The sequence below is a fragment of the Macaca nemestrina genome, chromosome 10, assembly GCF_043159975.1.
Source record: "Macaca nemestrina isolate mMacNem1 chromosome 10, mMacNem.hap1, whole genome shotgun sequence".
Taxonomy (NCBI): domain Eukaryota; kingdom Metazoa; phylum Chordata; class Mammalia; order Primates; family Cercopithecidae; genus Macaca; species Macaca nemestrina.
The window spans coordinates 88,585,246-88,609,585 of record NC_092134.1 but is presented as its reverse complement, the minus strand read 5'-3'; the positions used below and the strand labels follow the sequence as shown (position 1 = coordinate 88,609,585).

Sequence of the window (24,340 nt, the reverse complement as noted above, 5' to 3'; positions counted from 1 at the left end):
ATTCCCCGTCTTTGACCATGAAACTCATAGAACCAACCTACATTCACAATTAGAAAAATAATGTCCCTTCCTTTCTGCCTTCAACACAATCCTAAAAATTGAAACTTGGAAAGTGTATTACTTTTTTTAAGTTTTAACAAGAAGAAGAAGACAGTACAATTATCTTAAAATGTAGAATATAAGTTCATCTCCCAAAAGGCAGAGCAGTTTGTCCCAGAAGAATACTTTCCTGGCTCAAATTTTTATAATGCTGCTCCAAATTTAAGCTTTGTCTTTTAAGGCGTAAAATTCAAAGGTCAAATTCAAGTTGGGTACTCAAAGACGAAACAAAACAATTATCTGATTAATTCAATTAGCTAGTCTACATCATTAGGATTCCTATACTTTAAGTAATTTTTAAAAAGTCATTATTTACATAATTTCCACAACTTTCCATTTCATGTTATTTGAGAAATACGTTATTTTGAAAAGAACCTTGTGGTTGTAATATCAAAGATTTTCCATACACTGCTTTGGGTGAGGGGAGAACTGTTAGCACTGCCTTTTATTTTTTCCCCACTGTAAGTGTTGTACTTAAATAGCCTATTAAACTATTTACTATATGTGAGAAGGCCATTGAATGATTGTTTCCACATTGCAACAAGAAGTTAGTCGTAAATCTAAGAAGTTCACAAGAAAAACTAAATCAATATTAAATAAATGAATCATGTAAAGAGTCAAAATAATACTTCACTCGCATAGTTAAAAATGTGCTGGTCTGATCCTACTCTTTTGGAAAGAGTGAAGCAATATAGTGAAACAATGATGAGGGCCATTGATTTAATCAGTTATTACACTTTTCAATATAAACCTAATTTTGGCTGTCTGAGCTGAAACTTAATGCAAGTTTATTTGGACAGTCCACTTTCCTTTGTTTGTACAATGGAAAATAATATAAAGACCTGGGCATAAAAATCATTCTTATTATTTAAAAAAGAAGAAAAAAAGAAAAACTAGTAAATGTCTTATTAAAAATTGTTGTACAGATGTAAACCTTATTAACTGTACCTTATTTATGTAAAATTATTTATTGACAGCTTAATTCTACCATGTTATTATTTGCTGCCAATACAAATGAACATTATAAATAAGAAAATATGAAATTCATTTTAGACTTATAACTAATAATATGAGAAACTATCATTTATTAAAATCACTTGTGGGATCTCTAAACTGTTTTAAAATGCCAACTTTAGAAAAGAAGCCAAATCAAGTGAATCATTTTCTATCCTTGATTAGAGCTGCACTGACTTTCAGATTGTATATTTATTTTTAAGAAAAAGATAAACACAGGACTTCATAAACCTCTAGGGTTAAACACTATAATTTACAAGAGTTATGCAAAAGGCACAAAGTAGGAAAAACTGAGAAGCAGATGGAGAAAAATAAGACCTGCTTAAAGTAATTTTTCAAGCAGTAGAGAAGATAAAGTCATCTAGAAAATGTCTTTAGCATTACTCTTACATGCTCTATTTATTGAACTGGCCCAGCCTTTCTTTTCTATCTAGTAAACTGCCCCAAACATTGATAGCTTGAGACTCTTCAAACATCCCTATAAAATAAGTACATACACACACACACACACACACACACACACATACACACATGCACATGAATGTCTGTCCACCTGTTAAATGGAATTTTTTGTCCATTTCCACTTACCTGAACTGCCAGAGATTTTCTGAAGTAAAAACCCAGTACCATATCATGATGAAATAACTGAAGCTAAGTGTGGGACCTCTTTTGATCTCCACTCCCGAAATCTAACACTGAAGACTTAATTCCACAGAGATGCCACCATGATACGGTACCAGATATTTGGGTTTTAGGTCTCTACTCCAGAAGTCTTTTCCTGATACCCTCATATATGGTGATAAATGTCTCCTTAATTTGCACAAGAGTTTTCAATTGTCCTCATAGGAGACCACCTTGAAGGAGCGAGTAAAAGGTTTAGTCATGGTTTCTATTTTTCTGTTTGAATTCAATACATTCTAGTTAAATGGACAATTAATAGGTCACTTCCAAAATAGTAGTGTATCAGTCTCGGTTAATAAACAATCCCCACAGTTGATAATGGGCCCTATGTATTCAACAAGTCCCTGTATACACTCAGCTCATCGACTAAATCCCTTTTCAGGTAGACAGGGTTATATGGGAAGATGAGCTAGAATGAGTCTATAAAAGTCAGTTTCATTCACTGCTTTATTTTTCAGTCAAGTGTTTTAAATGGTGTCCAGAAATTCACTTGGAATGTGAGACAGGAGAAAAGACTGACACACAGAGCCTTGCTTTATGACCATACAAAAGGGCAACTGACCCTTGCCCAAGCCTTTTCCATGTGAAATGGTTCCTAAAGTTCATCTGCAGAGTGAAAAATCGTGGTGAGGTCGCGTGTGGATGAGTCGAGTGAAAGTGACGATTGGTCACGGGTCTGTCACCCATTGTGGCCGGGTCTCAGCCATGTAAAGTGCTCTGTGGGAAAGTATCAGCCCCCTAAAGAGATGCTCAGAGCCTGCAGCTCATTAAACCGCCAGCATTTGCTGCCTCACTTGTCAGGAATTATTCTGTCGAGCAACTGTTTTCCTGAACCATTCCCAAGACACATGCACAGAGGCAGCAGGGATCTGAATTGAACCGTGATGGGGTTCGGCACAGGAGCCGGACTCAACTCTTATTTCACTTTTCACCTGACAGAGCTGTTAAGCTGAATAAGCGTTTTCTCTTGGGCAGCTGAAAGAAATGCACCCCTCCACTGGATCTCTTTACCATAAACTCAAATTCCCTGCCTAGAGATTCTCATCTGACCCAGAAATCTCAAGACCAAGGGGAACTTTACTTTTATGCCTGTGTTTTTCCTTTGCCTGTGAGAGTGTGTGTGTGCACGCTGCGAGATTTCGAAAGTCTGTCATTCTCACTCCACCCCCAGACTCTACTAAAATTTTGCTTTTATAATGTTGGGAGAAAAGAGTTCTCTTGAAAATATTTCCAACAGTTCTGGTTGGTTACCTTCAAGATGCCAAAAATGAGAGATTTATCTCCTCTCATGATCTTGACAATTTTAAAGGGGGAATTATTCTCCATAGATACTTAGTGACTTTCTGTGTTACATTTTAAGCGGAATGGAAATTTTACACAGCACAACTTTTTCACCTTCCTTCCTTTCCTTTTTCCTCTTCTTTAAAGGAGTGTTGCTACACATTTCAGAAAAGCCAAACTGGTCCCTCCGAGATCTTTTATATCAAATGGAAAACAAGTTGCTTTTGGTGATGTGTCGGCCCTGGGTTTCAATGCCATTAGAACTGCTCACAATTGCTCAGTGTGCTGAGGTTTGATAAATCTCTGGAAAGCTCCTGAATAGGATTGCTGTGATTTTTAGTGAGGAATTAGCTCCTTGCCGTTGCATTACCAATTAGTTTTCCAGAGCACATTAAATCCTGCAGCTTTCGTTTACAGAGTAACTGAGGCATTGCTGATGAAGCATAAAAACTTACTTGGAAAAGCAGCGGAGGATGCAGTGCGCCGACAGGACCCACCACAGCACGCCGAGTAGAATGGCGGCGCGCTCAGAAGAAAATGTTTGGAAGGTGCTGCGGAGAAAGCATTGATCTCATTGATTAGCCATTTCTTTAAGACAATATTCAAAACTCCAGTTTCCTAAAAGTCATTGAGTAAATACTTTGCTTAGTTTTGTTTTGAAATTAAAGTTGCTGTAAAGTAGCCTTTGTCTGTCAAAGAGCATGCCAAATAATCTCATCAAGATTTGAGAGGTGTGGTGGAAAGACGCAAAGAGACTATGAAACACCAAGCCTCTTAGATCATTTTCTGCGCAGTCATCATTGTAAACAGTAAACATCAAATATTCCTTTATTTAAAATACCCTAGAGCAACACTCTCCAAGAAAACTATCTGTGATTATTGGAAATGTCTACATCTGCATTATTCAAAATGGTATCTGCTACCCACATACAGCTACTGTACACTTAAAATGTAGCTAATATAATGAATAACTGAATGTTTAATCTAAATTCACTTATATTTAAATAGACTCATACGACTAGGGGTTACATTAAATAGCACAGCTCTAGATATGCTACTTACCAAGAAACGATTTAAATTTTATGTGCTTACATTTAATTGTTAAAGTTTGTATCACTTTGCTTATTTTCAGATGGTTCTTTGAAACATATAGTTAGTTGGATTCCAAAGTTGGTAAGAGTAAATTTACTGAGCGATTCCATAACAAAAAGTAGTGTTTCTGATCACATTTACATGACTTAAAGCATTTGAGAATAATCCCATCTTAGCTCAAGAGAAATCTAGTCACCCTGAAGATATGTGTTTCTAGTATAGTGAGTTGCCGTGTAATTCTGCTCTGCATAGTTTTATTAAAATAATCTATTCATAAAATTTTCAGGAGAGACGCATGAACTATTTATGATTACTCCTGTGCAAAAGTATGAAAAAGAGACCCATTTTGGTGACTAAAAACTTCTATAAAAATTTTTTGAAGTCTCATTAGTATAAGTTGTTCTATTATTTTAACTATAAAACCATCATAGAAATGATGAATCATCCTCTTTGAATTTAACATTTTAAGCTAAACTCTGTTCCTCAGTAGATGACAACAGTTATAAAGGATAAAACATGAATAATAACTCTCCATTACTGAGCACTTACTGTATGCCATGCTTTGGTTATGTGCCTTAGACACACCATGTCCCTTCATAGAATGTGTTTAATACAATATAACTGTAGGTGGAGATTGCCTAAAGTGGGCACTTGCCCATACCATGACACACTCTGAACAGAGTGCCTAGCACATTCTAAATAGTCAAAACTTTTTTAGTAATTGAGCAAATGGTCTTCCAAACTAACAAACAGAAAACTTCCCGGGTCTTAGGGAAAGAATGAGGGTCAAGAATTAATCCTTCCCCTGCTTCCTGACCCATCCTAAAACATGGCGTCTTTCATAACTGATGACCTTGAAATCTAAAACATGACTTGAAAATAAATATTTTTATGATTCTCCTTTCATATTCAAGTGACAAATTCTTTCCTTTTCTTAATCACATTCAGTGAATATTGTTTCCATATGACTACATACCTTTTTGAAGAACACAGTAATTTCAGACTTGTATTTTAACGAACTGATGAGTTATGTTCATGTTTATTTTCACAATTTCTGTGAAGGATGTATCAAAATAAGTATAGTTCCCAATAAGAATTATTATAGTATTTCAGGGTCCTGGGTGCTTTAAAATTGCAGATTAATCATAAATGCAGTTTTCTTCCTAGCACACAATGGGAAGTTGTTAACACTAATGCTTTTAGGTTTTTTAAATACTTGGGCTTTTAAAGAATCAAGTGTTTGTTTTAATGATCAATTAAATCAAGTGTTTGTTTCAAATGATCAATTAAATTCTTAGTGATAAATGTGGTTTACAGATGTCTGATCTTAATGCTGAATTAACCAGCAAAACCATTTTAATTGAATAGTCTATATCGCTCTACATTACCCTATCTTAATATATAAAAGCTGTAATCAAAATGACAGTATCAAAATCTGTAATCGCAAAAAAATTAATCATAATCTACAGTAACAATTCTAGTTTTGACTAAAGAACTGGACTTCTTCACATTTTGTGACATGACCAGGCTTGAAATTCTATTGTGTACAATTTTTCACCATTTTAAATCATCTTTTTGACACACATATTTACACATGAGTTTAAGTCAATTCCTGATTGCTATACACAAATACATCTTGTTTAAGCTGGTTTATGTGAAAATCACTGTAAAATTCCAATTAAGTGGTTTTTTTTTAATGTGTTCCTATTTTGACCTAAGTCAAATGCTAATCCAGTGAGCATGTGATTGCAGGAGCACTGAATGGTCTTAAGAAATCACCATTTAAAACAATGCACTGCATTGAAGGTATACATATATACATACCATATATATATATATATATATATATATATATATATATATATATGTAGCACTTTTAACTTTAGTGAACCATATACATTTTTTAAGTAATGACCAAAACAGGAAACTCAGTTTTGAAGAAAACAAAGTGACAAATTGATAGACGTGCCATAAACCCTCAAGAACTACTTGGAAGGTGCTCTGAAAAAGGTAGAAAAGGTAATTTGATCCTATATAAAATGCATTTCAAACCTGATCCGTGCCATCTAGATGCAGTTGCTTAATCATTTATCATGTTAGAAATGATTAACTGTAGGCTCACTGAACAATATTTATAATGATAATATTTAAGGAGTGCTTACTATGTATCAGGCACTGGACTAGCTACAAATTTAACACAAGCTATCTCATTGATTCATTAACATTCAACACATCTGAAATGTGATTATGACCGCTCACAGCAAATTAAAAGAAAAAAGGATGAGAAAAACAATAAAGATTTAATATAACAATTAATTACTAGCCATGAGGGAGAGAGATTTCATGCACCATGACTCTGCCAGTTATTCAATAAGAGCTTGACCCTGGATAACTGACACATCTCCCAAGATTTCCATGAGAAAGAAAAAAAATGGCCTTTCCTCTGGAAAAAAAATATAAACAGGTCAGGTTCTACAGCATGACGTCAGTTTATATTAATACAACATCTTGAGACACTCCAAATTTCATATCCTACTGTGATGGCTAATACTGAGTGTCAACTTGATTAGATTGAAGGATGCAAAGTATTGATGCTGCGTGTGTCTGCGAGGGTGTTGCAAGGGAGATTAACATTTGAGTTAGTGGGCTGGGAAAGGCTGGGTGGGCACCATCTAATCAGCTACCAGCACAGCTAGAATATAAAGCAGGCAGAAAAAAGTGAAAAGACTAGACTGGCCTAGCCTAACAGCCTACATCTTTCTCCCATGCTTCCTTCCCTCAAACGCTGGACTCCAAGTTCTTCAGTTATGGGACTCAAACTGACTCTCCTTGCTCCTCAGCTTGCATACGTCCTATTGTGGGACCTTGTGATCTTGTGTTAATACTTAATAAACTCCCCTTTACATATATGCCTACATATCCTATGAGTTCTGTTCCTCTAGGGAACCCTGACTGATACACCTACCAATCAAGCTTTCAATTTCTGTGTGAAACTGTTATGAGTGACAAACAAAATGACTTAAAATCTTTGGAACTAAACTGGGGCCTATCTGAATCCAAATGACTAAAATTATGTATTCAGAGAAAACTTCATGAACTTTCCATATGACTTATTTGAAGATATAGATTCAAGATACTTTTTATTTTGCATGTTTATTTAAGATGGGAACTTCTAGCCAACCTAATGGTGAACTGGACTGATTTTTTTAACTTAGCTGACTAGATGGTTCTGTGATACAAGTATCCCATAGCCAAGCAAGGTTACAAGTTTAGCTACTGAGAAATTATTCTGTTTTCTAGAAAACAATAATTTTTTAAATTGTTTTTTGTTCTTTTCATTCTCCTTGAGTAAAGCAGAAGAACATCAGGAATCTAAATGGTGTGAAACCACATTCTTATTGGCAATACAAACTATGGTACTAACTGAATTGAACTGTTTTTGGAAGGAAGAATACTAAAGACCACTAATAAAACTTTCAAATAAATTTCAGGAGCCCACTGCATTTAAGAAGGATGAGGAGAAATAACAGAAAGTTCCAAAGTATCTTACTAAGGCAACCACTGGGGGAAAAAACCCTCTAGGAAAGAATGACAGGGAAGTAAATAATTAAGAATATTATTATAATAAATAATATTTATAGTTAATTAATTAAATTAATTAAAGGGATCAATTCAACAGGAAGAGCTAACTATCCTAAATATATATGCACCCAATACAGGAGCACCCAGATTCATAAAGCAAGTCCTTAGAGACTTACAAAGAGACTTAGACTCCCATACAATAATAATGAGAGACTTCAACTCCCCACTGTCAACATTAGACAGATCAACGAGACAGAAAGTTAACAAGGATATCCAGGAATTGAACTCATCTCTGCAGCAAGCAGACCTAATAGACATCTACAGAACTCTCACCCCAAATCAACAGAATATACATTCTTCTCAGCACCACATCGCACTTATTCCAAAATTGACCACATAATTGGAAGTAAAGCAGTCCTCAGCAAATGTACAAGAACAGAAATTATAACAAACTGTCCCTCAGACCACAGTGCAATCAAACTAGAACTCAGGACTAAGAAACTCAATCAAAACCGCTCAACGACATGGAAACTGAATAACCGGCTCCTGAATGACTACTGGTACACAACGAAATGAAGGCAGAAATAAAGATGTTCTTTGAAACCAATGAGAACAAAGATACAACATACCAGAATCTCTGAGACACATTTAAAGCAGTGTGTAGAGGGAAATTTATAGCACTAAATGCCCACAAGAGAAACCTGGAAAGATCTAAAATTGACACTCTAACATCACAATTAAAAGAACTAGAGAAGCAAGAGCAAACACATTCAAAAGCTAGCAGAAGGCAAGAAATAACTAAGATCAGAGCAGAACTGAAGGAGATAGAGACACAAAAAACCCTCCAAAAAATCAATGAATCCAGGCGCTGGTTTTTTGAAAAGATCAACAAAATTGATAGACCGCTAGCAAGACTAATAAAGAAGAAAAGAGAGAAGAATCAAATAGACGCAATAAAAAATGATAAAGGGGATATCACCACCGACCCCACAGAAATACAAACTACCATCAGAGAATACTATAAACACCTCTACGCAAATAAACTGGAAAATCTAGAAGAAATGGATAATTTCCTGGACACTTACACTCTTCCAAGACTAAACCAGGAAGAAGCTGAATCCCTGAATAGACCAATAGCAGGCTCTGAAATTGAGGCAATAATTAATAGCCTACCAACCAAAAAAAGTCCAGGACCAGATGGATTCACAGCTGAATTCTACCAGAGGTACAAGGAGGAGTTGGTACCATTCCTTCTGAAACTATTCCAATCAATAGAAAAAGAGGGAATCCTCCCTAACTCATTTTATGAGGCCAACATCATACTGATACCAAAGCCTGGCAGAGACACAACAAAAAAAGAGAATTTTAGACCAATATCCCTGATGAACATCGATGCAAAAATCCTCAATAAAATACTGGCAAACCGGATGCAGCAGCACATCAAAAAGCTTATCCACCATGATCAAGTGGGCTTCATCCCCAGGATGCAAGGCTGGTTCAACATTCGCAAATCAATAAACGTAATCCAGCATATAAACAGAACCAAAGAAAAAAACCATATGATTATCTCAATAGATGCAGAAAAGGCCTTTGACAAAATTCAACAGCCCTTCATGCTAAAAACTCTCAATAAATTCGGTATTGATGGAACGTATCTCAAAATAATAAGAGCTATTTATGACAAACCCACAGCCAATATCATACTGAATGGGCAAAAACTGGAAAAATTCCCTTTGAAAACTGGCACAAGACAGGGATGCCCTCTCTCACCACTCCTATTTAACATAGTGTTGGAAGTTCTGGCTAGGGCAATCAGGCAAGAGAAAGAAATCAAGGGTATTCAGTTAGGAAAAGAAGTCATCAAATTGTCCCTGTTTGCAGATGACATGATTGTATATTTAGCAAACCCCATTGTCTCAGCCCAAAATCTCCTTAAGCTGATAAGAAACTTCAGCAAAGTCTCAGGATACAAAATTAATGTGTAAAAATCACAAGCATTCTTATACACCAGTAACAGACAGAGAGCCAAATCATGAATGAACTTCCATTCACCATTGCTTCAAAGAGAATCAAATACCTAGGAATCCAACTTACAAGGGATGTAAAGGACCTCTTCAAGGAGAACTACAAACCACTGCTCAGTGAAATAAAAGAGGACACAAACAAATGGAAGAACATACCATGCTCATGGATAGGAAGAATCAAGATCATGAAAATGGCCATAGTGCCCAAGGTAATTTATAGATTCAATGCCATCCCCATCAAGCTACCAATGAGTTTCTTCACAGAATTGGAAAAAACTGCTTTAAAGTTCATATGGAACCAAAAAAGAGCCCGCATTGCCAAGACAATCCTAAGTCAAAAGAACAAAGCTGGAGGCATCACACTACCTGACTTCAAACTATACTACAAGGCTTAGTAACCAAAACAGCATGGTACTGGTACCAAAACAGAGATATAGACCAATGGAACAGAACACAGTCCTCAGAAATAATACCACACATCTACAGCCATCTGATCTTTGATAAACCTGATAAAAACAAGAAATGGGGAAAGGATTCCCTATTTAATAAATGGTGCTGGGATAATTGGCTAGCCATAAGTAGAAAGCTGAAACTGGATCCTTTCCTTACTCCTTATATGAAAATTAATTCAAGATGGATTAGAGACTTAAATGTTAGACCTAATGCCATAAAAACCCTGGAAGAAAACCTAGGTAATACCATTCAGGACATAGGCATGGGCAAGGACTTCATGTCTAAAACACCAAAAGCAATGGCAACAAAAGCCAAAATTAACAAATGGGATCTAATTAAACTAAAGAGCTTTTGCACAGCAAAAGAAACTACCACCAGAGTGAACAGGCAACCTACAGAATGGGAGAAAATTTTTGCAATCTACTCATCAGACAAAGGGCTAATATCCAGAACCTGCAAAGAACTCAAACAAATTTACAAGAAAAAAACAAACAACCCCATCAAAAAGTGGGCAAAGGATATGAATAGACATTTCTCAAAAGAGGACATTCATACAGCCAACAGACACATGAAAAAAATGCTCATCATCACTGGCCATCAGAGAAATGCAAATCAAAACCACAGTGAGATACCATCTCACACCAGTTAGAATGGCAATCATTAAAAAGTCAGGAAACAACAGGTGCTGGAGAGGATGTGGAGAAATAGGAACACTTTTACACTGTTGGTGGGATTGTAAACTAGTTCAACCATTATGGAAAACAGTATGGCGATTCCTCAAGGATCTAGAACTAGATGTACCATATGACCCAGACATCCCATTACTGGGTATATACCCAAAGGATTATAAATCATGCTGCTATAAAGACACATGCACACGTATGTTTATTGCGGCACTATTTACAATAGCAAAGACTTGGAATCAACCCAAATGTCCATCAGTGACAGACTGGATTAAGAAAATGTGGCACATATACACCATGGAATACTATGCAGCCATAAAAAAGGATGAGTTTGTGTCCTTTGTAGGGACATGGATGCAGCTGGAAACCATCATTCTCAGCAAACTATCGCAAGAACAGAAAACCAAACACCGCATGTTCTCACTCATAGGTGGGAACTGAACAATGAGATCACTTGGACTCGGGAAGGGGAACATCACACAACGGGGCCTATCATGGGGAGGGGGTGGGGGGAGGGGGGAGGGATTGCATCGGGAGTTATACCTGATGTAAATGACGAGTGGATGGGTGCTGACGAGTTGATGGGTGCAGCACACCAACATGGCACAAGTATACATATGTAACAAACCTGCACGTTATCCACATGTACCCTAGAACTTAAAGTATAATAAAAAAATAATATTAATAGTTAATTAATTAAAATAAATAATTAAAATAAATAATTTAATAATAAATAATAAATAGATTACAAATAATAATAATGACAGAGAAGTAAATAATTCCAAAAGGATGGTTTTAATGACCTCCTTCACATGCCAGGTACATGGCCATTGAGAAGTTAAAAATCTAAACTTCCGACTTGCAAGTAATACACAATTGAACAGACAGTCTATGGTGGGATAGACCCAAAACAAGACTCCAAAGAACAGCAAACATCTGTCTTGAGTAGTTGGAACAAAGAAATATCAATTAGCTAATGAGGTTTGATTTATTTTAATACTTAGTACATCTGAAAGTAATTCATTCATGTGATCTAATTGCAAACCTTGCCTTCAATCACCAGGCATAACAAGTTAGGTAAATTCATCCTTTACCTTTCTGTTTATCAGAAAACAAGAGAAGCCTGCATTTTTTGCCTCAAAGGTGTTTTAAAGACAGAGAAACAAAAGATGTTAATGTTTCGGTACAGCTCATGAGAAGATAAATCGAATGAAGTGTCTACTTGTTTGCTTCTGTCCTTTCAACTTAGGGCAAATAATATGTATTGCCTATCTGTCAACTGCTGAGCACTGCACTGTGTGCCGGGACTACAAAGACTGAAAAAGGAGTTTTCCTTGCTGGAATAATTTATATTTTTTAATATTCTTTAACTTACAGATTTGAGTCTGCTGGTTAATGAAATGAAATGTAAATTTCTCAGTTACTCCAAATTCAATTTTGTTCAGTGAAACCTGACACACTCCCCAAGGAAATGCAATCTAACAAAATTCATACTGTGCACATCCATAGCCAGTGGTTCTCAACCCTGAATACACATTAGAATTGTCTGGGCTGCTTCTCAAAGATACAGATGCCTAGCCCTTACACCAATTGTTTTAAATCAGGCTGGCTAGGATTGGACACCCGCACAGCATTTTTTCACTTTGTGGGTAATTATAAAATAGAGCAAGGATGAGACCATGAAAAGAACATAAAACAACACCTGACACATCGTAGACAATCAATAAATGTTAGCCTCTCCTCTTGCCATTAGTATATAATCTGAGATCAAGACTGAAACAGCATATAAAAAAGCAGTATTGTCCAGACTTCTACTGAAATACAGAATAAAAAGAAAAGGATATTTTAAGAAAGGCTTGTTCAAAGAAGGCTTTAAGCAGGAGAAACATCTTAATCAGGGTCTTGATTTGGAAAGTACTTGGAAGGGCAAAAGAAGAGAATGAAACCATTCCAAAAAGAAAAGGTTGCAGGGACAAAGGAAAAGAGGCAAGGATGGTGTTAACACATGGGGCAGGTGAAGGAGACCAGCCTGGCTACTGGGACAAGGTTCAAGGGGTGAACATTAAGCAATGTGGCTAGAAGAGTTAAATGCAGTTGATGGAATTAAGGTCTTAAAGGCCAAACTAGGTAATTTCATTTAATCTGTAGTCAAATTGGATAATTTGGATTCTCCTGAGTAGCTTGGTGACATGATGAAAAGTACATTTGAGAAAAGTTCACCTGGCAGTGGTGGATGGGATGCAGTGGAATAAAGAAGGGCCAGGCTGGGCGCGGTGGCTCAAGCCTGTAATCCCAGTACTTTGGGAGGCCGAGATGGGTGGATCACGAGGTCAGGAGATCGAGACCAGCCTGGCTAACACGGTGAAACCCTGTCTCTACTAAAAAAATACAAAAAACTAGCGGGGCGAGGTGGCGGGCGCCTGTAGTCCCAGCTACTCGGGAGGCTGAGGCAGGAGAATGGCATAAACCCGGGAGGCAGAGCTTGCAGTGAGCTGAGATCCGGCCACTGCACTCCAGCCTGGGCGACAGAGTGAGACTCCGTCTCAAAAAAAAAAAAAAAAGAAGGGCCAAAGGGAAAGCTGCTATGCAGTAACAACGTGCTGTAGCAACAGGTGATGACAAGCATTTGTGTGAACACTTCCAGCAACATCTTATCTATCCTCACAACACCAACAAGTTGACAGGGTCTGGCTTCCCTCCAGCTATGGGACGCTAGTTCACTGTGATCATCACAGGTGCCCAGGGTCATCACCTCTGCTGCCTTACCCTCAGGGAGTCTCAATTAGACCACTCTGAAAAAAATGATCTAAACTTGAGGAGATTCCTTGCTCTTTGTATTATAAAGTCTATGTCACAGAAGAGAATACTACAAGCCTTTGTGAAGGCTCCCTGAGCTCCCGGCTATAGTACTCTGTGTGATTAATTCCTGCACTGGTCTACTCCAGCAGAAGATAGACCTAGCAGGAAATGCATCTGATATTGGTTATCTTGATTTCATCCTGGGACAGATTTTAAATGATCACAAATTATTTGGTACTCCTCCCACTGACAGTGGGGTCTATTTCTTCTTCTCTTGAATTCAGAATGGCCTTGGTGACTTGCTTAACCAAGAGATATGGCAGATAACATTCTGAAACTTCTACAACTAAGTCTTATGAAGTTCCAGAATGTCACTTCCAAGACTAAGTCATAAGAAACTGCAAGACTTCATATGACCTAGTGTTGGAAGTACCAGAATGTCCAAAGTTCCAAAGCCACATGGGTTTTTGGAATGTGTGCTCTTGGTGTTCTCCCTTTCAGAACCCAGCCACTCTGCTATAAAAAGGCCAAGAAACTTGGAGAGCCCAAGTATGAATGCTGCAATAAACAGCTCCAGTTGAGCACCCAGTAAACAGATGGTATCAGCGCCAGCCATGTGAGTAGCCATCTTGGACATCCAGCCCAGTCAAATCTTCCCATGACTTTAGTCCCAGTTGACATCTAACATCACTCAAGATTCTAAGTGAGAACCACCCAGCTGAGCCCAGTCAACCCACAAAACTGTAAGAGAAAACAACAAATTGTTCTTTAAGCCACTGAGTTTTGGGATGGCTTCTTATACAACAATATCCCTTTTACCAATATTTTGCTTATGGTGAAATGGTGGGAAGGAGTCCTGCGCATCTTTTCCTGTATCTTACCAGTGGGTTTTTGAGGTATGTGCTTTAAAGTCAAATACTGAGTCTACCACTGTTCACATTTTGAAATGAAGAAAGAGAGGCTCTGTGAGGTTATATGAATTCCTTATGGTTACAGAATCAGTAATCTGAAGACCTTGAATCTAGACTTAAATACAGGAATGTTCAGAGAGCTATAGGTAGTTTTAAATTTAACCAATTTGCCATTTACATGTCGCAACAAGCACTGGCGTACCTGTATTATAAAAAGCAAGATAGTAAATACTTTACGGTTTGTGAGCTACACAGTCTCCATTATGACTATTCAATAGAGAAGCAGCTATACGAAATATGTAAACAAATAGGTGTTATTCTGTTCTAGCTTTAAACAATCAGATGGTCTTTTTTGTTTCAGACCCGATATAACCACAAAACTTGTTCAATACACCTAAACTCAATCCAGCCCTAGGTTATCTATTAAAAACTTGCCAGAAGTCACAGTTTTTATTTCTTTTTTAATGTACATAAATTTTCTCGAAGAATGACTTATTAACTCCTTCCCATATTTTAATTTTAACAGTGATAGAGACAAAGTTTTAAAGAACAAGAAATTTTGAGTCTTTTCAAGAGGTCTTGTGGAAATCTATATATTGTATATTCTATTTCTGATGGTGCTTAGAGTTAACAAAAAATTAAGGTTGTTATGGCATGGTCCCTGAACATGTGAAAGAAAAGTGAAAAACCTGGTTCATCTGGGGAGTATTTATAAACAAGAAGGCATTAAAATAGTCAGCAATTTTTACAAAAAGACCCAAGTTTTTTTCTGTTTTCCTTTCCTTTTCCTGAATGCTTCAGTTCTAAAAGTCTAAAAACTCCTATAGGCTTTTTGATCTTTGACTTCAGAGAGAATTTTAGTACCTTAAGTTGACTGTTCACATACCTCACAAAACTGTGCCCCTGAAATATTCTCAACTAATAGCTGGTTGACAAAATGAATAATGCTATTAAAAATGAAATCAGCTATGGTAACTTTATATAGAGTGATGAATCACTCAGCATTGCCAAGTTAAGTATTGACTGGAGGCTAAAAAGAATGAAAGAGAGAGATTTCATTAAAAGTGGAAACATTACTGAAAGTAAAATAAAATATTTTGGAATAAAATACAAGGGCCTGGTAAGTATGTTATATGTTAAGGCAAAAATCCAATTTCTTACTAAGAGAGTATAAAATAGAAACATGATCTAATGAAGTCTAAAATGAGGATTCTAACAAGCATTCCTAGATAAAAATCATAGTTTCATTTTACAACTTGCCTTTTTATTCCTGACAGACTCCAGGTGTATTTGAATGAAAACTTAGGTTACTTAAACTGACTTAAAAGTTGTGTCCTTTCATTGTACATATAAAGAAAAACTACTGTAATTAAGAAAAACTTTACTTAGAGCTTCTTCTAACCGAAAATTAAATAGACAAACACTGTATTAAGGGTTGCAAAGCAAGATCCTCAAAAGATCTTCGCATTTAACGCCCATCTTAATATAAGCACACATTTCTTCAAATAGTTTAAATAGCAATTTCATTTCTGTATAAACTTTCATAGCAAAGAATCTCAAAGGATGTTATGAACACAACGATTAAACAGAAATTATGCATGGATGTTAGGTCCTTCACTTTTAAGTTGCTACCGTTTCACTGTTCAGCAGCAAATCTAACCATAAAATATCTTCTTACAGCAAAAAGACACCTACTGGTCAACAAGAACAGGAATGAGGTGGCACACCCAAAGAGGACTATCATGGAGTCTAAGCACAGCTTAGGTTCCAATATAAACCTTGGAAACACATCCATGGCAAACAAATATAAATAAAATCACCCTTGGCAATCCCTCCCCCCTTTTTTTTTTTTTTTTTTTTTTTGAGACAGAGTCTCGCTCTGTCACCCAGGCTGGAGTGCAGTGGTGCGATCTCGGCAATCCCTTTAAATTGCCCCAAACATACGGCATCCTTTTGACTTTATGTAGCATAACCCTGAACACTCTAAATTCTACGTTCAATTCTACGTAAGTCCATACGTAGATTTACGGGCATTCAAACCATCATATCTCTTAAAATAACCCTCAAATCCCTAAAGGAAGGGAGCTAAGTGGAAAGTTCTAAAACATTCTTATTTGCCTGCTCCATGTACTCCTGTTTTACTATTAAACTTCGAGAGTTTCAGTACATATTACCAGATTGAAATTTGCTTGTTGTTACAGCAAAGAAGAGAAGAGAAGCATGTGTTGGGGCAGAAGAGAGGTAGAGATATTGGTTTTAATAGTCTCTTATTTCATCCACTGCAAGAACTTCTCCTTGAACCTGAAGGTGTTTATTAACTTAGGGACCATAGAGTTGATTACTCACGAACTAGGTAAAAGTTATTAATATGTTAATTTTAAATAAAAAGGTATGTTGAGCAGATTACAGAAAAATATACAGACATAGAAAGAATATGGTTCTGGAATTCTCAAAAAATTCCACCAAAGGATGACTGGAGTGATGGCCTCAGCAAAGAACCACTAGCATGGGTCCCATCACTATCCCATTCGGAATCCCCTTTTGTCATCCTGGTTCTGAATCAGCATCAACACTCAAAATTCTATGATTTTAATTTGTCAAAACAAATCTAAATCATAGTGTCAACAACAGAAAGCTCAAACTCAGGCTTAAAAAATAAGGTCACAAAGTCTTTACTTAGACTGGAATCCCCACCTTGAGCACAAATCCCTTTTCTCCCTCCCCTAGGTGCCTAAAATGTAAGAGAGGCCATTTTATTTCACACTTTCAGTGTATCTCAGTGGAGGAAAAAACTACCATTTGCAGCACCAGACACAAGTGTGAATAGTTTCAGACAGTCAACAATCAGTGGGTAAACAGTACCTGGGATTGGGAGACAAACAAGAAAACTAGAGTGCACATTAAGTATTGATGGTCAGAAAAAATCCTAACCGGATGCCAGGAAAAAAAAGTACTAATGCTCTTTTATTTCTTTACTACACAGAATGACTTACTTGGCAAAACTACTTTTTGCAGTTCAACTCACCTATCCAGAATGAACATTTGCTTTCCAGTCCTTTCATACGCAGCACAAGAATAGATTTAATAAACAATAAAGGAAATTATATTCAGGAAATTATTTTTATGTCAAACATTTTCTAAAATGCTTAAAATAACAAATGTTATTAATAAGCAAGACTATTTGTTCCACTTATTTTGAAGAGAACTGATGGCATAACCACCAATTGGAAAACTGATGTCATTCTGTAGCCAGGAGAATTTAAATCTTTCGGCATTTTACATTTTCAGGCCCTCTTTTATATACAAAGACATGAATATTTTTATCAGGCATAATATTTTCCAAATATCGTCACAAATAATGGCATCGGCAAACTTCTGAGGAAGGATATCTGATAATCAGAGTTTACTCCAAAAACCTCCTGGTTTCCACTAATAAACTATAATACATTCATGACATTTTTTCTTTTTTCAGATATAAGCCCTGCAGGAGAACCTATTTACTATCCAATATTGCCCTAAATGTGCCCCTCCCTAGCTCTGAGTCCTTTGATTTTTAAAGTTTTAAAACTATTCTATATAAACAACTTGACAACATATAGCTATGGAGTGTGGCTTTTCTTGCTGTAAATACTCAAACTTAACAACTTTCAGGGATGAAGCACTGACAACTCTACTTTCGCCCATGAGCTGTAAATTTGTGTTACCGTGTTTAACTGTCACCACCTTTCAAATATATTTCATAACAAGAGGAAAGGGAAAGCTAATTTCTTCCATTATGGGCAGAGGTACAAAATCACAATTTGATTTATTATTGTGATATTATGTAATTGGTGATCCAATTGGCCCTCATTATTTTCTTCTAGTCAATGAAAGACTAACCTAAGGTAGGAGTCTGAAGATTTGGAGTAATTTTTTTCTCTTTCACAAGTTCATAGATGATTAAAGTGATACTTTGGACAAAAACAAAATGAGCAAATGAAATAATCATTAAGAAAAACAACTGGAATCCCCATAGCCATCTCATTAGCTTATTAGGAGGATTAAGGGAGCTGTTTTGAAAATGGCTGCTAACCTATAAAGCGGTACAGAACATGGAATGTAAGCTCTACAAGGGCCCAGTCAGTCAGCTGTTTTGTTAACTGATTATGCCAATGGCCTAGAACAGAGCCTGATACATGGGAGACACTCAGTAAGCATGTGCTGAATGAATGAAATATATGGTATATTTAAAGTAGGTAACAAAAATAACGAAAAATAATGAAACAAAAATGCATACAGAAGCAGAAATCCCGCAGTTAAATGGTGGTATATTTCACCAATGAACTTAGAAATAACTCTGGGGCTTTCTTATTCAAATTTAGATGTAGTGCACTGAACAAATTAAGGCTGGGAAAAAAGCGGGCAGTCAACATGCAGAAATTACTAAAATCAGATTTTGTGGTCCACTCCCAAGTTAACGTCTAAAGGATCAGAACTGGTTGTTCGACAACATTTCAGAAAAATATAGTATTATCTTCCCGAAAACTCCAACTCTTAGGCTCTCCCCCAGAACACCAAATCACTATTTCATCCTCACCTAATTTCCACCTGATAGGAAAAAAAAAATTGTTGGCACTCCATTATAATTTCATAATTGTACACTCCATAAAATAATTCCCACATTTGGTAAGGCAAGAATCTGTAATTTAAATAAAACCGGGGCAATGTTCAGAAAACTACATTCTTTATCCAATTATCAAAATATATCAATATAAATTCTGGTTTTAAGCAGCATATTTGTGGGGTCAAATTCATGAGATTTTAGTTTTCTTCTTTAGATGTTTTTCTAGTTTCAGAACCTAATGTTTTCTTTACAAGAATAATTTTTTAAAAAACAAAGGTTGTTTGTTCAAATGAAAATTAATCTAGAACATCATCTCTTCAATGAGTATTGAATAAAATATTTGGAAAAACACATGCTTAAACTGTATTAGAATACCTCAAAAGGGAGTAAAAATTCTTACAACCCTCGTAATTATTCCAAAAACAATGTTTGCAATTGGACACTTTAATACGTGTACAAGAATGAATATGTTCTTGAAAATAAAAAATGTAGTTATGAAAACTTTTAACCTTTAGTTGCAATATTTTGAAATAAATAAATAGATATGGGAAATTACTTTTGAGGGTTATTGAAATAACTGCACTTGACTTGCATTTATTTTATTTAAATGTAATCTGTAAAATCTGCAAAGGTTAAAATTAAATACCTTTTCATGGCTGAGACAATTATGATTAGAAACAGCGTAGGAATCCTTGAAAGATAACTTCTATCAATACAAACAAGCCACCAAAAGTTATGCAAATCAACAAATTTTCTGGAAAATGTTATTTTTATGAAATATAATTTATTAACTCTTGTCCAAGTGAACCTGCTTTATGCCTAATTTTTCTAATACTTCAAAAAGAACAGAGAGGCCCAAATTTCCATAAACTTTGCCTTAACTGTTTGTTCCTCTTTCAGGGTGCAAAAAAGGCTCCCTAGCATTTAGGTTTTACACTAAGTGAATGAGACCGGTGTTCATATAGTTACATTTGTTCCATTCTGTTAGTAACCATTTCAAACTGAAAGACTAGGACAGGTTCTAAACATGTTAAATTCTATAAAGCCATTAGCAATAAATTTGATCCGGCAGTTTGCTGGGACAATGGAAACTGCTGAAAAAGCGTCTATTAGTCATTCTGGACAAACCCATCGGGATTAAAAGAATGAGTTAAGATCGTTTAAGGACGCAGCCAAAAAAAAAAAAAAAAAAATCCAATTGGATCTCAGTTTCCGAGTCTCTAAGAGGCTTTTTCCCTTTTATCACTGACAATTTCAGGGAGCCCCACATAAGCTTTAGCTAATATTTGACTAAATTGTCAGCATCCTTCTTCCCAGTCCCACTAGTTAGGTTTAATACGGTGATTAAAATAAACCCAAACTGCCCTTCTTTCGGTAAATTCTTATTTATCGGTGAACTTCCTATTTCAGTTGCCAATTCAGCTGTTTTTCAGCTCAGCACGAAGAGCGAGCCGGCCTTCATTTCTTTGCTCCTAACGTGATCCAAAATTTAAGAGTGGAGAAAGCCAGAACTTTGCGCAACTCTCCTTCCAAAGATCGTTGCGCGCGTTCCTGACCTATCCCGACAATCCTAACAGTTTGAGTGGCAAAATCTCCCCTAGTTGGGCCGCGCGAAGCTCTCCTTGTCAGTAACTTTTCTGAGAGCTGGTGTCGTGCGGCCCGGGGCACAAGAGCGGGCGGGTTAGAAACGTTGAACTTCGTGAAACCCCTTGAGACTGATCCAGGCAGGCCGAAGAACCTTCAGAGTTTCCCAGTTAAGGCCAAAAACTTAAGGAGCCCTACCACCTGTTGAAAGAAGGGAACAGCAAGGAAGCTGGTGGAATGGAATGGGTGGGATGAGGCAAAAAAGAATCACAGAAAGTGGTGCGCCTCCGCCTGGGCCCCCGACTCCCAAAGTGGCATCTCCACTAAAGCTTGAAATGCTCCAGGAAGGTCCCAAACCGGCGCTCCCCGGGCACAGTGCGCAGCGTCGGCGCTGCCAGATCCCGTGACCGCCCGGCCTGGGGACACGGTCGCGGCTGGGGAGGGAGGGGAGAGCTGGCTCACCTGGCGCTGAAGGCTGGAAGGTACAGTCTCGGTCCCCCGGAGCCCGGCCCGGCAGCCTGGCACTGTCCATAGAGGGACTGAGCACTTGAAAAGCCCACCGCGTACCGTAGGGCGCCCCGGCGGGGCTAACTTGTTCGGCTGCGGCGCACAGCTTTAGGGGAACCGGGCTGGCGGGCAGGGGCCGGAGTTGCGCGCCCGCGGTGGCCAAGGCGGTCGCCGGGCCGTGGGGCGCGGGCGGCTGCAGCCCGGGCGTCGGGGCACCCCCGACCCGCAGCAAGTTCTCGATCAGGAAACTCTTGCCCAGGTTGCCAAAGCCGGGCGAAGCGGGCAGGTTGAAGAACGCGGAGGAAGCCACCACGTCCCAGTACGCACCGGCGTGGGCTGCCACCGCTCTGGGGAGCATAGTGCGGCGCCGGCTGGCCTGCTGCGCGCCCGCCGCACCGCACAAGGAGCCGCAGCTTCTCGTCGCCGCCTGCCGCAGGGCTGGAGCGCGCCGAGCCGGGCGGGGAGAAGAGGCCGCCCGGGACGGCGGCGGGCTTGGAACGATATTATTTATTTGCGTTGGGCGTTTTTTTAAGGGATGGGAGGAGTGAGTGTGGGAGGGGGAAGCTGTGAATTTCTCTGGCCGACGGCTTAGGCTCTGGGAGCGTCGGGGGGAGTCTTTCCCCCTCTCTATGCAGATCTGGACGGTTTTTTCTGGTTTGTGTTTTTTCTGAAAGGACTGAAGGTGTGTCCAGCCCATCCATTCATGTCACCAGTCCTACAAAGTGACAGACGCGGCCAACAATAAGGGCAGTGCTGTGGCAAGGGGAGGGGACTCGTAGTGGGAGGAGGTGGGCATGGAAGCGACGTGAATCGGGCGCGCTCACCTCCTCCCCGCGGCCGTGCAGAGCCTTGGCACTCTCGCTGGAGCCCGCGCAATCCCCCAGGCGCGGGGTCAGGTGGACGCCGGCGTGGAGCGCCCAGAGGGCGGGGTGTGGTGGGGGGAACGCCCTGTCGTCTGGGGCGCCTCCCCGTACTACCTGTTGGGCGAACCCTGGCATTCCAGTGTTGGTTGTCACTTCAGCAACTGATGGGTTTCCGGGGGAAGTACACGGAGTCGCTAGTGGCTGGAAGGGCTGTTATCAGGGTCAGTGGAAGGATATCACCGAGACTGTTGTAGCTGTGCCGCAGTTGAAAAGTTACTTCTCAAAGAGTGGGTTGTTTGCATATTAAATGAGGCCCTTATGTTGTAAGGGGGAAGGAGATGTGTTTTTCTCAGAGATCTTTTAAGAAATTTCTGTTTCCAGTGACTCATTTCCGGTCACCTTTTAATAAGATTTGTTTTAAGGGTTGTGGGGAGAGGTGCCTACAGCTTCTTCACTCCAGAAGAGAGGAGCTAATACTTGTTGATCTAGAGAAGGAGCTCGAAGTCGGGGTTGGTTAAATGCCAAATGACAGATGGTTGTGTCCAAAACCTAGAGGGAAAAAACCACCACCAGGTCCTCCTAGACATTGGGAGTTGGGTACGTCTCTGCAGGGAGACGGGGATGAAAACACTGCGTTACTTAGGATTACAGCTGCTCTTTTTTTTTAACTCTGAAAATTTAAGTATTTTAAGATGTATTAACAGTTTGCTAAGTGGGAACTGGACAGATGTAAAGCATGGGTGGGTGGGTGGGTAGGGATGTGTGTGTGTGTGTGTGTGTGTGTAAGTAATTAAAGCTTGCTTTTTAACCACAAGACAACTTTGGGAAGGCTGCTCTTTTAGGAAACTCTGTGTAACAGTGGAGTGTTAAAATTGTGAACTCTCTGCCAATTAACACTTACCATTGCTACTCTCCTGTCCAAATTTAGATGAATTTATTTAGAGTGAGATTTTTTAAGGATGTCTGTGAAGTTTGGAGTCACATTATATTTTTCCTCTTTATCCTAAGAATAATTTGGTCTGTGGCCTCAATTTAGTTAAAATCTGGCCAGAGTTGCCAGGCTAGTGAGATAAATATTCTTCATAAGTTCACCTTATGGTGAATTTAAATGCCCAGCTTCATCAAAGATGAGCATAGGTAACTAAATTAATAAAGTTTGGATTTTTTTCCTAAGAGGGTGGACAATTTTATGACCTGCTACTAAATGGGAGGAAAGTTATTTGGAAGACTGATGTATACTGCCAATGTTCGTTCACTTGTTGATTTAGTCAGCAGACCTTTACTGAGCATTTCATATTTATTGAACACTTGTGGTGGTCTTGGGAATACATAGAAGAAAGATCTGGTCCTTGCCTCGTGGGAATTCACAGCCTACTGCGGGAAGAAAAACAAGTAACATCTGAGGAAGGGCTTCCAATTTGAAAGGAAAAATGTGAGAGAAAACTTTCTAAAGACAGCCTGTATTGTCATTCAGTTTGAAGAATTTTTTAATTTCCATCTTGATTTCATTTTTGACCCAATCATCATTCAGGAGCAGGTTATTTAATTTCCATGTATTTGCATTGTTTTGAAGATTCCCTTTGGAGTTGATTTTCAGTTTTATTCCACTGTGGTCTGAGAGAGTGCTTGATATAATTTCAATTTTCTTAAATTTATTGAAGCTATCTTGGAGAAAGTTCTGTGCACTGATAAATAGAATATATATTCTGCAGCTGTTGGATAGAATGTTCTGTAAATATCTCTTAAGTCCATTTGTTCCAGGATATAGTTTAAATCCATTGTTTCTTTGCTGACTTTCTGTCTTGATGACCTGTCCAGTGCTGTCAGTGGAGTATGAAGCTCCCCCACTACTATTGTGTTGCTATCTATCTCATTTCTTAGGTGTATTAGTAATTGTTTTATAAAATTAGGAGCTCCAGTGTTAGGTGTCTATCAAAACCTCTGGGATACAACAACGGCGTGCTAAGAGGAAAGTTCATAGCCCTAAACACCTACATCAGAAAGTATGAGAGAGCACAAACAGACAATCTAAGGTCGCACCTCAAGGAACTAGAGAAAAAAGAACAAACAAAACCCAAACCCAGCAGAAGAAAGGAAATAACCAAGATCATAGCAAAACTAAATGAAATTAAAACAAACAAAATACAAAAGATGAATGAAATAA

The 24,340-nt window shown here is 38.2% G+C and overlaps 1 protein-coding gene across 1 annotated transcript in view; it reads right to left on the bottom strand.

Annotated features, from left to right (window-relative positions):
• Positions 1-21,736, bottom strand: part of LOC105470097 (developing brain homeobox 2) — a 48,045-nt gene extending 26,309 nt beyond the window's left edge. The window contains exons 1-2 of the mRNA XM_011721847.3: positions 21,269-21,736; positions 3,531-3,626 (exon numbers count right to left, since the gene is read on the bottom strand). Of these exons, the coding sequence (XP_011720149.3) occupies positions 3,531-3,626; positions 21,269-21,671 (499 nt within the window). The 5' untranslated portion in view covers positions 21,672-21,736. The remainder of the gene's footprint in view (positions 1-3,530; positions 3,627-21,268) is intronic.
• Between the last annotated feature and the right edge of the window lie 2,604 nt (positions 21,737-24,340).